The 16,131-nt window shown below is 41.6% G+C and overlaps 1 protein-coding gene across 1 annotated transcript in view; it reads left to right on the forward strand.

Moving 5' to 3' along the window:
- FOCAD (focadhesin) overlaps window positions 1–16,131 on the forward strand; it is a 226,511-nt gene that overhangs the window by 93,444 nt on the left and 116,936 nt on the right. Inside the window, 2 exon segments of the mRNA XM_044300978.1 lie at window positions 968–1,173; window positions 6,972–7,232. Of these exon segments, the coding sequence (XP_044156913.1) occupies window positions 968–1,173; window positions 6,972–7,232 (467 nt within the window).

Here is a 16,131-nt window from a genome sequence, read left to right on the forward strand (position 1 = left end):
CCTGGGGACTTTCAGCATGGTGAGGGCTGTGTTTTTCACAGTCCTCTCCAGGAGCAGAATTATCTTTTACCCTCCTCTCCTGCCTACACCGATCACACAGGTCGGTCAGGGAGAGAAAGAAGTGGGCAGATGCACAGCTCACTCATTGATCCAGTGAAGTACTGTATGAGCGCTCTGCCGGGTCATTAAGAAAGTAGTCAGGGAGGTCTGGCACTGCTGGAGCACCATGAATGCAGGAACTTTTAAGCAAACATTTTTTTACTCCTAAAAAATTAGTCTTGTGATCCTAAAAATACTCTAAATACACAATATATTCCCTTTAAAGATGCTCTGTCACCACTTCTGACTTGCATGTTTCGAAATATTATTCCCCATGCAATAACTATTCTCGGGCATCTATTCATATAACTCTATGCTGTTCCGTTTCTCAGTTATTACTACTAGAAGTGTATTAATCTGTAACTGGGTTTTACCAGTGGGGCTGTGTTTGACAGGGTCACACCCCCAACTGGTAACACCCATTGTAATTAATAACCTTCTAGTAGCAATAACAGGACTGGCACAACATAGGGGTCATAAGAGTAGATGCCCCACAATTTCTATTGCACAGGAAATTCAAGTAGTCACTAAAACAGACATGTCAGGAGAAGGTCCTCTTTTAGCCTTCATTAGCAAAGTATAGTGTCTTGTGGATTATTGTTTATTGGACCATTATACTGCAAAGCTCATCCATATTTCTTCGTAAAAAGCTAGGCGGTGATAATGTGGGGTCCTTACTTTTCTAGCCCTGCTGTCGCGTGGTTTAAGAGATTAGTGTGGATAGGACATTGCTAGCTTATCCTGACAATATATGGTCAGTGTCTACTGAGGGAACCCTGTATATTGAGAATAGCACCAGCTGAGGAATGGATCCTGGGCTACTTCACATTCTCATATTTTTTTATTTTATTTTTATTTTTTTATACAGCTCTAAAGATTTTGGTGTTACCAGAAGGAAGCAAAGCTCCAGCCATTGCTGAAGTGTTGATTATGCCGATATTACATGTATTATCATCAGCAACCTTGTCAGACTGCTTCAGCGAGAAGGATAGAGATAGAGGAATGCCTTTACAGCGATTGGCACTAACGGTTTTGGAGAAAGTACAAGACACAGAGAAGGAGAAAGAAAAAGTGGTAATTAGGATAAAGATTTATGGTGATCCCAGTCTGTTGCTGTTTATGTAACTTTTTGTTTGACATTTTCTACAAGGACGGGTATCTAAAAGGTTGCTTCCACTTGACTTTGTGCACTCCAGGAAACATGGCCCAATTGTCAGCAGCATCTCCTGGCCTGACGGCGGTTCCTCTGATGCTAACTAATTATAGTAATTTACAATGCAGTGAGTTCCTGTCTGATTGCAGGTCTATTGTACTGTACAATAGACACGCGGTTTATTGTATCTGGCATAGCCAGATGGGGCGGGAGCACAGTCATTCCCCTTGACTATAATGGGACCCAGCAGGGATCCGGCTTTTTCCAGCATGTAGACTCTATTATATCCATGTCCCCCAGCGCCATCAACCACTTTTTGTCCCACACTCTACATTGTAGAGTGTGGGACAAAAAAAACAAACGAATTATAAATATATTCTCAAATACCTTTCATTATTTATAATGGCTGTCCCATTAGTTCACACAAAACCTGTCCTGATCACACATGAGGACAAGTTACTTTTACAACACTGAGGTAAAGAGCTGCCTCATCCCCCTCTCCTACTTGTCAGGGATTATAATCCTGAATATAGATGATAAGAACTTTAGCTGAATCTCTGGGAATTTAGTTCATGAGGAGACATGAAGTACAGAGAGGACGGACAGGACAGGACTGTGGTAATGTGGCGCTGTGGTAATGGAGACTGTAAACAAGTGCTGCTGCTCATTAGCCACATCCTCACCCTCCTCTCAGGTCTCCTCATCATCTCCATTCCCACAGAGATTCTCCTGTATTGAGGATCATAATCCCTGACAAGTAGAGCAGAGAGGTCTAGTGGTGAAGTAACTTGTACTGCCTGTGTGATTAGGACAGGTTTTGTGTGTGTTGATAAGACGGCATCTATTTTATTTCTCCTAATGATTGCTGACCAGACAAAACAAGCCATTCTAAGTAATGAAGGGTATTTGTAAATATATTTATTATAAAATAATATTTAAGTATTTTCATATTTTTTATTGTTCCTGGAGAACCCCTTTAAGGCTTATGCAAATCGAGAAAGTAGCAGGTGTCTCTAAGATCTGCAGATAATCAGATTTTCAACACTTAGCTCCAGTCTGTGGCATATGAGAGGGGCATAAAAGCCAGATTTAAAGTAAGGTTTTTTAGCCACCTGAAACCTCAAAAATCAGATCAAGTCATGTGATGCCTCCTGTCCGTTGATGTGCCAGTTATCAACACTTATCACAAACTGAGAGGGACAGACTCCTTGAACAGAGATCTTGGTTTATCACCCCTGCAGATCACTAGGCGACTAAGCTGAGATGTCAGCATTGTTCAAGGTGGTGTCCCAGTGATTGGGAAAACAACAATTAACTAGAACAATAGAAAGAGATGCACAGAGAAGAACTTTTGCACTGAGGAGTCGTCTGTTTAGAAGAATGACTCATAGTGATTCATTCTGTACTGTAAGTGAAGTTGGATGTCATATCCCTAGTCTAGGGCAGCAAGCAGTGTCCACATAAACCATCAGTAGGTGTTTACACGACATTGAAAGCCAGACATCCACTATAGGTGTTCCACTGACCTCACACCACTGCTCTCAAAGGCTATCATAATGCACAGAAGGATAGCAATGGAGGCTGGAATAGAGATTTGTCCTCTTCAGTGATGAGCCCCACTTTTGTCTTAGATGCAAGGATAGCCAGAGATTGATGTAGAGACCATGTGGGCAATGTCATGAAGAGGCCCTTAAAAGAGTATGTCACAGCAGTCTTACACCTGGAATTATGGTGTGAGGTGGCAAAATGTATGGTAGCCTGGACCCCTGTAATCTTAATCTTAATTTCAGGTACACAAACAGCTTGGTGTTGCATTGATTTGGTAGTGGAACCAGTGGTACGACCATTGCACCAAAGTGTCCCAGGAGCTGTTTTTCAACAGGACAACACAAGGCCATATTTTGCTCATGCTACTGTGAGCAGTCTGCGTGGCCTAAACATGCTACCATGGTCTGCAGTGTCTCTAGACTTTTTTCTCCCATTGAGCACACCTGGGGATGCTGCCAGCAGTGGATCTTAGGTGATTTGTGTGCCCAACTGCATTCAGTGTGGCAGAACATTCCTCAAACAACCATTAATAACCTCACTGATAGCATGCCAAGGCATGTAAGTGTGTGTATTTCTGGGCGTGGCACTCATACTCAATATGGAATAAAGCAAGCTGTTTTAAATACTTTGCTTCCATTTTTAATCATGTGAATATCATTAACATGTCTGCCAATCCTGAGATTTCTATAATCCCGGACTTCCTTCTGGGTGTTGCAGTTTCAATATTGAGGAGTGTATCTCTGCTTTTTCTGAACGTAAGCTAGCCTCCGTGCACAACAATCAGTGACAGAAAGCTATGTCTGTATACACACTTAAGCAGAGAATGCTGTCAGTCACTGATAACACCTCCCCTGTGTACAACTGAAGCCAGAAAGAGCAGAGATTTAAATGTATAAAATCTCCCACAAAACTATAGATCAATCTGCTCAGCTCCTCCTGCTCTATAAAATGCTGCCTGCAGTTTACATTGCATTTCCATAGTGACAGGTTCCCTTTAAGCAATAGCTCATTTTCTGATGATAGATTCCCTGTGAAGGAATGAATGTAGACTTTAGAAACCATTTCCTTCAATTCAAGGCATATGTACATGACAAGAGTTTTATTCCTAGTGTGCTTAGTAGGAATGTTTAACCTGGGAAAGATGATATGTCGGATGGATTGCTCAGTAACTGTGATGTTTGCAGAGAAAATAATGCTAAGATGAATTTGCCATGCCAATACAGGACTTGATATATAGCTCCTGTCCATACTGTTAGCTTAGGTTCAGATTCTTTGTTTGAAATGTAATTGTGGAGCCATTTGTCATGATGGTAAGTCACAGAAAAGAATTGACACTTTTGAGAAAAGATGGTCAATGTTTAGGTGCCGTGTCGGCATGTGATGCCGCTGCTCTTCTTAGGTTTAGTGTACTCTCATTTTATTGAACAGAAGTATTATTTAACCCCTTAGTGACCAAGCCTGTTCGGGCCTTTATGACCAAGTGTTTTTCTTCCTTTTTTCATGGTCTCGTTTCAAGAGCTATAACTTTTTTATTTTTTCGTCTATATAGCTTTATGAGGGCTTGTTTTTTACGGGACAAGTTGTAGTTTTTAATGCCACCATTTTGGGGTACACATAACTTTCTGATTAACTTTTATTAACTCTTTCTGGGAGGGAGATGGGAAAAAATAGCAATACTGCCACAGCGTTTTTACATTATAAATTTTTCGGTGTTCATTTTTCGGTACAAATAACATAATATCTTTATTCTCTGTGTCAGTACGATTACAGTGATACTAAATACTTATAATTTTTTTTTTAAGTTTTACAACTTTTGTTTTCCAATGAAACCCCTTTTATTAACCAAAAAAATGATTTTGCATTGCTACTTCACAAGACCCAGAACTTTTTTTTTTTTCTTTTTCTATGGAGTTGTGTGAGGGCTTGATTTTTGAGGGACAACTTGTATTTTTTATTGGTATCATTTTGGAGTAAATGCCGCTTTTTGATCGCTTGTTATCACGTTTTTTTTCTGTGGAAACTAAGAATAAATTAGAAATTCTGTCTTTACGTTTTTTTTTTTTTTTTTTTTTTTTTTAACGGCGTTCACCATAGGGGATCATTTATGTAATATTTATGTAGTGTGGGTCGTTACGAACGCAGCAATACCAAACATATGGGGGATATTTTCTTTTTGCAATTTTTTTCATTGAAAAGCGTATTTTCAATGGAAAAAAAAGCATATTTTTTTATTTTATGGAATTTTTTATTTAATAAAAGTGTATTTTTTTCAATTTTTTTACTACTTAAAAGTCCCACAAGGGGACTATAATACAGTATTTTGATTGCTTTTAAAATGTAATGCATTATCTCTATAATGCATTACATTTCAATAGCAATGCTATTCAAAGATTGACCAGCAGGCTGCGCCAGAGAGGCACAGCCTGCTGGAGAGAACTGCAGACAGGCTTAGGGCCCTGATCGGAAGCGAGGTAAGCTTCCCAACACATCAGCACCCCGCGATTGCATTTTCGGGGTGCTGATGGGAGACAGAGGGAGTCTGCTCCCTCTGTCACCACTTTACATGCAGCGGGCGCCATTGCGCCCGGCATGTAAAGGGTTAAACAGCCTGGATCGGCACTTCTGCCGGTCAGGGTTGTTCGAGCAGGGCCCCGGCTCTCATGTGAGAGCCGCGTCCGCGCTCCCCGCTGCACAGGGGAGCCGTGCCGCGCTTAGACTGGGCCGCCATAAAAACGCGGCGGCCCAGCCTAAGGCCCCTTAGTGACCGCCGTAAAAACACGTATGGGTGGTCACTAAGGGGTTAAATACAAAGCAATGTTCCAAGCATACAAATACTCACAGTTCGTATTGTATATTAACATTTTAAACATATGCCAATAGTATTGATATTAAACACCGGTTCATTTGAAATTCTATTCTGTACTAGCATATACTTATATACCATATAAACAGGAAGAAGAAAAGCTTTTCTTAGGTTTAATATATGGAGTTTTAAAGGTCTATTACCTCGGATATCAATGCAAAGTCACTTCCAGTAACCACTGTGATCAGGTCACATAATGGAAAGCGAGTTTTTCCCTCTCTGTTAAAGATTTAGAATTTTGGTGACTAAGATTAACAGCATGCTGTTTGTGCTTAAGAGTACTACCAGAAGAGATGCATGAAAGGGCAGAACTGTACATGCTATATCTTTATAGCTCTACCTTTTACATGGGAAGATGAATTGCTGGAACAAGTACTGATCAGTAATATAGGCGTCTATGGACAACGGATGCAGTTGTATGCCTATACAGTAGCATATGTGTGCTGTATCTTTTGGGGTCTCTGACACGCACTGCAAGCATCCTATGAATGCGCCCTACTTTTTACATGCTATGGCCATGTTCAGCCTTCTTATAGAGACATTGTATGGAACCAAACATTCATATTCAATAATGGAAGCTGTTTAGATATTTTTGGACATTTATTCGGATGGTGATCTAACCTAACATTCCTAACATTTAGGGTACATTCCTATGGCGGAGTTTGGTTTGTGCCATGGTTTTTCACTTCAAGTGCTGCTGACCCACTCGCTGCTTAGCTCCATTGAATGTATGTAAACCACAAGCAGGAACCCCCCGTGGCTTCAATTCGGACATATAATAAAATCTCTGCAGCACAAACCTCTGCATGAATTTCTCCTTATGATTCTGTCAGGATTTAGGCTCAGATTCCACATCCCAATCCTGGCAGAATTTGCTTCACGTGAATGGGGCATTTTATATCCAGTTCTCAGGCAGTGGACTATTGATTGCACTGCGGATGTTAAAATCCACAGCATGTTCATTATTTGTGTGCGATCAGCAGGGAAAGCTGTGGGTTAGCCCCATTGAATGACTGGGGCTCGTCCATATGTGGACCTGCTGTGACATCTGTGGCAGAACTCACCCTTGGATCTCTCATGGAGAGCCTTTGAGAAATTCACTTCAGATATGTCATAGGCAATTCCTGAGTGTGTGAACACAACCTCAAGCTCAGTCAGAAAATATTGTAGGAGTAGTGCAGCATATCAGCTATTAAAATCCATTTTCCTAGAAGGTTAGTCTTGAAACACTGCTGAAACCTATGACCCGACAGCAGTGTAAAATCCATTTGATAAATACTGATTGCCTTTTTCTTTTCTACCCTTTAGCCGTTTGTGATGCTGCCTCTTCCCCTGGCTTCCTGGCACTGCACAGTGACCTCTACCCTGAAGATCTTAAACATGCTTAGAGATGATATGACCGCGGCCTGCAGCTGGCTGGCTTCTCTGTCTTCAGTGCTTCCCTTCACCAGCTCTGTGCCCACACATGTGTCGCTGCTGCTGGGATATCTACTTATCCATGAAACGGGAGAAAATTTGCGAAGCGTTCTGAAAGTCATCGGTGAAGTTGCCAAAACGGATTCTTCTCAGGTGGTCAATGCATTTACTCCATAGGGGTATAGATGATTATTTGTTTGGATCCAGAAGGATATGTAGGATATAAAGTTCTGTAATGTTGACTAGTAAATATCTGAAGCAAATCCCAGAGCTTCTAAAAACCTGCAAGTATACTATTATACGTTAGATTGGATGGATAAGATATGTAACGTAAGATATGGTTGATAAATACGTTTGATAGACATATTACATAGATAGATTACATATATAATAGATTAGAGAGACAGATTAGATTAGATGGTTTGATTACATAGATTAGATATATAAATTAGATAGATTAGATTGACAGATTAGATAGATATATCGATAGACAGATTATATTAGATAGATGGATTAACTACATAGATAGGCAGATTACACACTGGCAAGGTGGGGCAGGTTTACTAATCAAAATGTTCCAGAATTCTGATTTACTCTGCCCCCTAAAAAATGGCCAACTTAGTTTGATTGACATCCTCCTAGCTTATAGAGGTCATTAGTTGCTCAACTGAAATCTCATGCCAGGGGGATGTGAATCCAGCTGACAAGGGTGGCTTCACAACGGTAACTCCATCAATGCCCCCAATGATTCCGTGCTTCACAATTACATAGAGAGGTTCTATATCTCTGAGATGGGAGTGCTGTGAGTTTCACTGGAAACATGTTTAATGGGACATGACTAAAGATACAGACAGGTTCCCCTTAAACCCCCAACTGCTCTGTACTTCAATGTAGAAAAAAAGTATATAAAATGTATGTATAATTAATATTTTCTCAAAAGTGAAAGGAAAATTTCACTCTTGAATGACATTTTACATGATTCCACATCTATGTAAGGACAGGATATTCCAGTGACAAGTCCGCTCTCCTATTAGCACAGGCAATACTGCACCTCATGGCTGATGGGAGCAAGGAGAGAATACAGCGGACTCCACAGGAGATCCCTCCACCCCTAATTGGTGACGCTGCATCCTACCACCTCTCCATATGAATACTGCCTACTCGTGACAATGGGTCCTCTGTATGCTTTCAATCCTAGTATTAACCATACAGCTCAGAGGGGCAGATTTACCCATTCTAATAGTAAGACAGCGTGAACTACGACTAGAGCCAAGTGCTCGATTTATCACAATGGCTGATGCTGGGTGAGAAACCTGGAGCATCTTTATACTGTTGAGTCTAACTTGACACCATCTATCTGTTGTCAGTGCCACATTTTAAGCCAAACCCTTTCCTGTGAGGCCATACCCCCTTTTCAGTAAGCCACTCCTCTTTGTCCAACGAGATGTAAAGAAGTGTCTTAAAATGATTACTAAATGCGGTACAACACATAGGGCCAGATTTATCATGACTCCGACAGCTCACTCCACTTTTACATATGGCTAAAGTCAGTTTTAGCCAAGTCAGATTTATGATCGGCCCTTTAAGACTGTGATAAATGTGGTTTGACGGTAGCAGTTTAGGCTACTTTCACACTAGCGTTCGGGTGTCCGCTTGTGAGCTCCGTTTGAAGGGGCTCACAAGCGGCCCCGAACGCATCCGTCCAGCACTAATGCATTCTGAGTGGACGCGGATCCGCTCAGAATGCATCAGTCTGGCAGCGTTCAGCCTCCGCTCCGCTCAGCAGGCGGATGCAGCGTTCAGGTGTCCGCCTGGCCGTGCGGAGGCGTGCGGATCCGTCCAGACTTACAATGTAAGTCAATGGGGACGGATCCGTTTGAAGATGACACAATATGGCTCAATCTTCAAACGGATCCGTCCCCCATTGACTTTACATTGAAAGTCTGGACGGATCCGTCTGAGGCTACTTTCACACTTAGAAATTTTTTAACAATATAATGCAGACTGATCCGTTCTGAATGGAGCCACCGTCTGCATTATATGAGCGGATCCGTCTCAGACGGATCCGCTCTGAACGCAAGTGTGAAAGTAGCCTTATCTGTCAGTAAGCAGCTTTACCAAAGTCGCACGTTTTTACGAAAAAGTCGCATGTTCTATTAAAAAGTCTCATAAGATAAGCATGGTCCTCACTGGAGTGAAATTGCGCATTTCTTAAATACTTTTTAGCGACTTTTTAAATAGTCCCAATAGTAAATCTGTCTAGAGATTAATTTACATAAGAAAACACGCCCCAGTTTCAGAAAACTGGTAAGCATAGTGCAGAGCAGAAAAAAGTTTTTTGGCGACTTTTTCACTCCATTATTCTGACTTGAGCTAATGATAAATCTGGCCCATACAGTCAGTTCCATAAATATTGGGACATCGACACAATTCTAACATTTTTGGCTCTATACGCCACCACAATGGATTTGAAAGGAAACGAACAAGATGTGCTTTAACTGCAGATTGTCAGCTTTAATTTGAGGGTATTTACATCCAAATCAGGTCAACGGTGTAGAAATTACAACAGTTTGCATATGTGCCTCCCACTTGTTAAGGAACCAAAAGTAATGGGACAGAATAATAATCATAAATCAAACTAACTTTTTAATACTTGGTTGCAAATCCTTTGCAGTCAATTACAGCCTGAAGTCTGGAACACATAGACATCACCAGACGCTGGGTTTCATCCCTGGTGATGCTCTGCCCGGACTCTACTGCAGCTGTCTTCAGTTCCTGCTTGTTCTTGGGGCATTTTCCCTTCAGTTTTGTCTTCAGCAAGTGAAATGCATGCTCAATCGGATTCAGGTCAGGTGATTGACTTGGCCATTGCATAACAATCCACTTCTTTCCCTTAAAAAACTCTTTGGTTGCTTTTGCAGTATGCTTTGGGTCATTGTCCATCTGCACTGTGAAGCACCGTCCAATGAGTTCTGAAGCATTTGGCTGAATAGGAGCAGATAATATTGCCCGAAACACTTCAGAATTCATCCTGCTGCTTTTGTCAGCAGTCGCATCATCAATAAATACAAGAGAACCAGTTAAATTGGCAGCCATACATGCCCACGCCATGACACTACCACCACCATGCTTCACTGATGAGGTGGTATGCTTAGGATCATGAGCAGTTCCTTTCCTTCTCCATACTCTTCTCTTCCCATCACTCTGGTACAAGTTGATCTTGGTCTCCTCTGTCCATAGGATGTTGTTCCAGAACTTTAAAGGCTTTTTTAGATGTCGTTTGGCAAACTCTAATCTGGCCTTCCTGTTTTTGAGGCTCACCAATGGTGTACATCTTGTGGTGAACCCTCTGTATTCACTCTGGTGAAGTTTTCTCTTGATTGTTGACTTTGACACACATACACCTACCTCCTGGAGAGTGTTCTTGATCTGGCCAACTGTTGTGAAGGGTGTTTTCTTCACCAGGGAAATAATTATTCGGTCATCCACCACAGTTATTTTTCTGTGTTCTTCTGGGTCTTGTTGCTGAGCTCACCGGTGCGTTCCTTCTTTTAAAGAATGTTCCAAATAGTTGTTTTGGCCACGCCTAATGTTTTTGCCATCTCTCTGATGGGTTTTTTCAGCCTAATGATGGCTTGCTTCACTGATGGTGACAGCTCTTTGGATCTCATCTTGAGAGTTGACAGCAACAGATTCAAAATGCAAATGACACACTTGTAATGAACTCTGGACCTTTTATCTGCTCACTGTAATTGGGATAATGAGGGAATAACATGGAACAGCTGAGAAGCCAATTGTCCCGTTACTTTTGGTTCCTTAACAAGTGGGAGGCACATATGCAAACTGTTGTAATTCCTACACCGTTCACCTGATTTGGATGTAAATACCCTCAAATTAAAGCTTACAATCTGCAGTTAAAGCACATCTTGTTTGTTTCATTTCAAATCCATTGTGGTTGTGTATAGAGCCAAAATCTTTAGAATTGTGTTGATGTCCCACTATTTATGAACCTGACTCTATAGCATAGTTTTTTGGCTCACATTGTGGGTATTTGTGGAAGTAAATCTGACCCAACATTTTTGTGACATTGGATTTAATAAGAGAGCCGGTCTGTCCCCTCTAAAATGCTGTCCTTGCATTTTGATATCCGTTGGAATTTCAAAATAAGTTTTCTGAATCGCTGTTTGCGGTGTTTGAATTCATGGATAACTACAGGTGTCTTGAAGGGGTTGTGCAGCAATATATATATAGATGCCCTATCCTCAGAATAGGTCCTCAATATCAGATCCGGGTGTCGGACCCCTGCCGATCAGCTGTTTGAAGAGGAGGCAGCACTGCATGCGAGCGCCATGTCCTCTTCATTACACTACGTGTCGTTTCCTCTGGAGCGATGTCTTCTGAAACGTTGGGCAGTGTAACGAACATGATGGGTCATGAATATTTATTGCTGCACAACCCCTTTAAGGTGCTGTTACATGCCCACCAAGGGCAGGTGAGTGCGGGCATTAAATGCTTCTGACACTATTCAAACAGCATGTGGACGAACGATTGTACTAAAGATCATCCCCATACAGTAAGATGATCATTGCATTTAAGCGAGTGCCGGAGAACATGAGATATTGAGAATCGGTGCTTATTTACTGGCAGGTAATCTCCCCGTGAAAAGGACTCTTACTTATATGTTATGTTTTGCATGATGATTTCAGTTTTATCTTTGCAAGTTCTTTTTGCGACAGCTACTGAAAGAGACAAATTACACAACCTGGAGAAACTTAAAATATTATAAAAATGCTGTCACTCCCAATCCACATGAGAAGAAAGACGTGACATGGTTTACTACTTTTGCGCAGTTTACTACTTTTGCGCAGTAAAAAAAAACATTTTTTTTTTCAAAAAAGAAGAAAATCTTTTTGCATCTCAAGGCCCATAACTTAAAAAAATATATATATTTCTACGGAGCTGTGTGAGGGCTTGATTTTTGCAGGACGACTTGTAATTTTCTTTAGTAACACTTTTTTGTTTGTTTTTTACTATGTATTTCTTTTCCCCCTTTTTTTTTTTTTTTTTTTTTTTTTTTTATATACAACTTTCACAGTATAGGATAATTTACATGATATTTGCGTAGTACGGGTCATTACGGATGCTGGGAGATTTTATTTTTGCTTTTTTTTTTCGTTAAAAAGTATTTTTGCAATGGAAAAAGCTTATTTTTTATTGGAGTTTTTATTTAATGTTTTAACTTATTTAACCATTTAATAGTTCCACAAAGGTACTATTACATGCGATTTTTTTTTTGATCGATTCGAAAATACAGTGCACTATTCCTATCCCTTCATGCATTATCACATACATACGTGATAATGTGTGACGGCTTGTACGGAGCCGGCTGATGCAGTGAACCCGCTCCATACTCGGCAGGTGCCAGCTGTATAATACAGCAGGCACCTGGTTGCAATGACTGAGAACGGCAATCACGCTGAACACCGTCATATTATCCCTCGGATGCCATTATCAACAGCTATCGTGGAATCTGTGAGGTAAGGCAGATGGATGCGGAAATCGCAAGGCTCCCATTGGTTACCATGACAGCCTGGGCCTGCTGACTGCTGTCATAGTAATGTGCCTGCTGAAATATGTACGAGGCATAGCTTAGCACATGGATGTCAAACTCATGGCCCTCCAGATGTTGCAAAACTACAACTCCCAGCATTCCCTGATAGCTGCAGTATGCCCAGACATGATGGGAGTTGTAGTTTTGCAACAGCTGGAGGGCCACGAGTTTGACATCCCTGGTAGCAGATAGTGTTAAAATGCCATTCACCTTCACAGATCTCTATTAGGGTAAATGGAACAAATGGTCAAAAGATCCCAGGTTCTATCCCCCTCATGGTGTTAAATGTTTTTATGTATCAAGTAAAAAAAAAAAAAAAAAAAGAGATAACACATAAATATATTACAAGTTTACCTCCCTTTCCCAAGTTTACATATAAAACTAAACCATAAAAATAAACATGTTGGGTAACGTCACATCCAAAAATGTCTGAACTCCTAAAATATAAAAATAATAATAAATATGTCTGAACTATTAAAATGTTTTTATGGCTCTCGAAATGTGGGGAGGAAAAAAATTAAAATACAAAAACAAAAAATGTCTTGGTCTTGAAGGGGGCAATGTCAGTGCTATACTGACATTGACCTGCAGGCTGTGCCCCGCTGGCAGGGCTTTTCACATGGTCCTCTTTTAGGCCGTTTTCATGGCCAGACGACCTAATTGATCCATCTAATGGCGTTAATAACAGGTACACTAGTGCAATATGGTTAAAAAATGTTTACCTCGCCTCATCCACTTACAAGCACAGAGGCAGTCGCTCCTCTTAGAAGGACCTGCACTCCAGGGTGATGATGTCACCACACAATCATGCTTGGTGACATCATCACGCTTGAGCACAGGTCCTACATAATCGAGAGAGGACCAACTTGCTCTGGGCGTGCAAGTGGATGAGGTAAATAATTTTTTTCCAGCTGGGGCTACTATGGGAGACATTATGGGCTACTATGGGGGACTTTATTACCACTGGAGTCCACTGTGGGGTACATTTCTGCCGCTATGGGGGACATTATGTATACTGCAGGGGTGGGGATTTTAAAAACAAGGCAATAAAATGTATACATTTTTAACGGCCATTAAAAACTGATGCAAAATAGCGATTTCAAACAGACAGAAAATGGATGCAAAAATTGTAAAAAAATTAAATAAAAAATAAAATGGCTATGAAAAACAGACAATGTGTCAGGTTTTTTTTTTGGGCCATTTTTTTTTTCACTGTCATATGAATGTAGCCTTATGGGACACATTTATTAAGACTGGGGTCTTAATAAGGCCCTGTGCTGGCGGTGGATCCGCCAAAGTTATGTAGAGGCACCGGCCTCTTTATAACTTCGGCGGATTCACTGCCGCTTCTAAATTTAGGCTTGCAAGCTGCCTAAACTTAGGTGTAGAGAATTGTAAATGAGACGGACCTGCCGGCCATCACATTCATCTGTCATATGGCCTAGGCACTGAGCTGCTATACCAAGCATAGCCTTTGTACAATGTACAGCGCTGTGCTTGGTGAGCTGAGAGAAGGCCGTGGCGCTACTGCAGGAGTTCTGAGTGTTAAACCCCCACTGATCACCTATCCAGAGGAAAGGTCATCAGTTAAAAAATCTTGGAAAAACCCTTTAGAGAGCTGGAGGAGCTGAGCAGATTGATATATAGTTTTGTGGGAAAGATTCAGTATAACTTTTATTTTATTCATTTAAATTCCTACTTATTCCGAGCTTTGAAGTCCCAGGAGACGGTCCTATCAGTGACTGACAGCCTTCCCTCTATGACTGTGTATACAGAGATAGCTGTCAGTCACTGAATGAAGACAAGCAGGCGGTCCTATCAGTGACTGACAGCCTTCCCTCTATTACTGTGTATACAGAGATAGCTGTCAGTCACTGACGGAAGACAAGGAGACGGTCCTATCAGTGACTGACAGCCTTCCCTCTATGACTGTGTATACAGAGATAGCTGTCAGTCACTGAATGAAGACAAGCAGGCGGTCCTATCAGTGACTGACAGCCTTCCCTCTATTACTGTGTATACAGAGATAGCTGTCAGTCACTGACTGAAGACAAGGAGACGGTCCTATCAGTGACTGACAGCCTTCCCTCTATGACTGTGTATACAGAGATAGCTGTCAGTCACTGAATGAAGACAAGGAGACGGTCCTATCAGTGACTGACAGCCTGCTCTCTATGACTGTGTATACAGAGATAGCTGTCAGTCACTGACTGAAGTCCAGTAGACAGTCCTATCAGTGACTGACAGGCTGCCCTCTATGACTGTGTATACAGAGATAGCTGTCAGTCACTGACTGAAGACAAGGAGACGGTCCTATCAGTGACTGACAGCCTTCCCCCTATTACTGTGTATACAGAGATGGCTGTCAGTCACTGACTGAAGACAAGGAGACAGACCTATCAGTGACTGACAGCCTTCCCTCTATGACTGTGTATACAGAGATAGCTGTCAGTCACTGACTGAAGACAAGGAGACGGTCCTATCAGTGACTGACAGCCTGCCCTCTATGACTGTGTATACAGAGATAGCTGTCAGTCACTGACTGAAGACAAGGAGACGGTCCTATCAGTGACTGACAGCCTGCCCTCTATGACTGTGTATACAGAGATAGCTGTCAGTCACTGACTGAAGACAAGCAGGCGGTCCTATCAGTGACTGACAGCCTTCCCTCTATTACTGTGTATACAGAGATAGCTGTCAGTCACTGACTGAAGACAAGGAGACGGTCCTATCAGTGACTGACGGCCTTCCCTCTATGACTGTGTATACAGAGATAGCTGTCAGTCACTGACTGAAGACAAGGAGACGGTCCTATCAGTGACTGACGGCCTTCCCTCTATGATTGTGTATACAGAGGTAGCTGTCAGTCACTGACTGAAGACAAGGAGACGGTCCTATCAGTGACTGACGGCCTTCCCTCTATGACTGTGTATACAGAGGTAGCCGTCAGTCACTGATAGGACCTCCTCCTGGACTTCAAAGCCCAGGAACTTAAATTAGTAAATTATAAGTTCTACTGACTCTTTACCTATAAAACTTTATCATTCTGCTCAGCTCCTTCTGCTCTATAATATTCTGCCTGTAGCTCACACACTACAGGTTGTGAAAGCTGTTGGTTTAGTGGACTTTCCTTTGCTCATTTAGCACCCCTGAAAAATATGATGTGCAGTCATATTATCTGGTTACCAAAGATAATGAGAGGACTTCTGTTTAATGTGAAGAACACGCATGAAAGTCTGTATGCTTCTCATGGTCTACTTGTACCTAGCAAACATAAACTATACAATCCCTGCCACCCGCTCTGTCTTCCAGAATGCGGGTCCCTCTGTTGTTAGACATTATCAGTGTGTGACAGTATTCATATTAGTGTGAACTGTTTCTCTGGGACAGCGGCACAAAGCAATGGACAGTGGCAAATTACATGCAATTAAACTATGGAGA

Source organism: Bufo gargarizans, chromosome 7, assembly GCF_014858855.1.
Source record: "Bufo gargarizans isolate SCDJY-AF-19 chromosome 7, ASM1485885v1, whole genome shotgun sequence".
Lineage (NCBI taxonomy): Eukaryota > Metazoa > Chordata > Amphibia > Anura > Bufonidae > Bufo > Bufo gargarizans.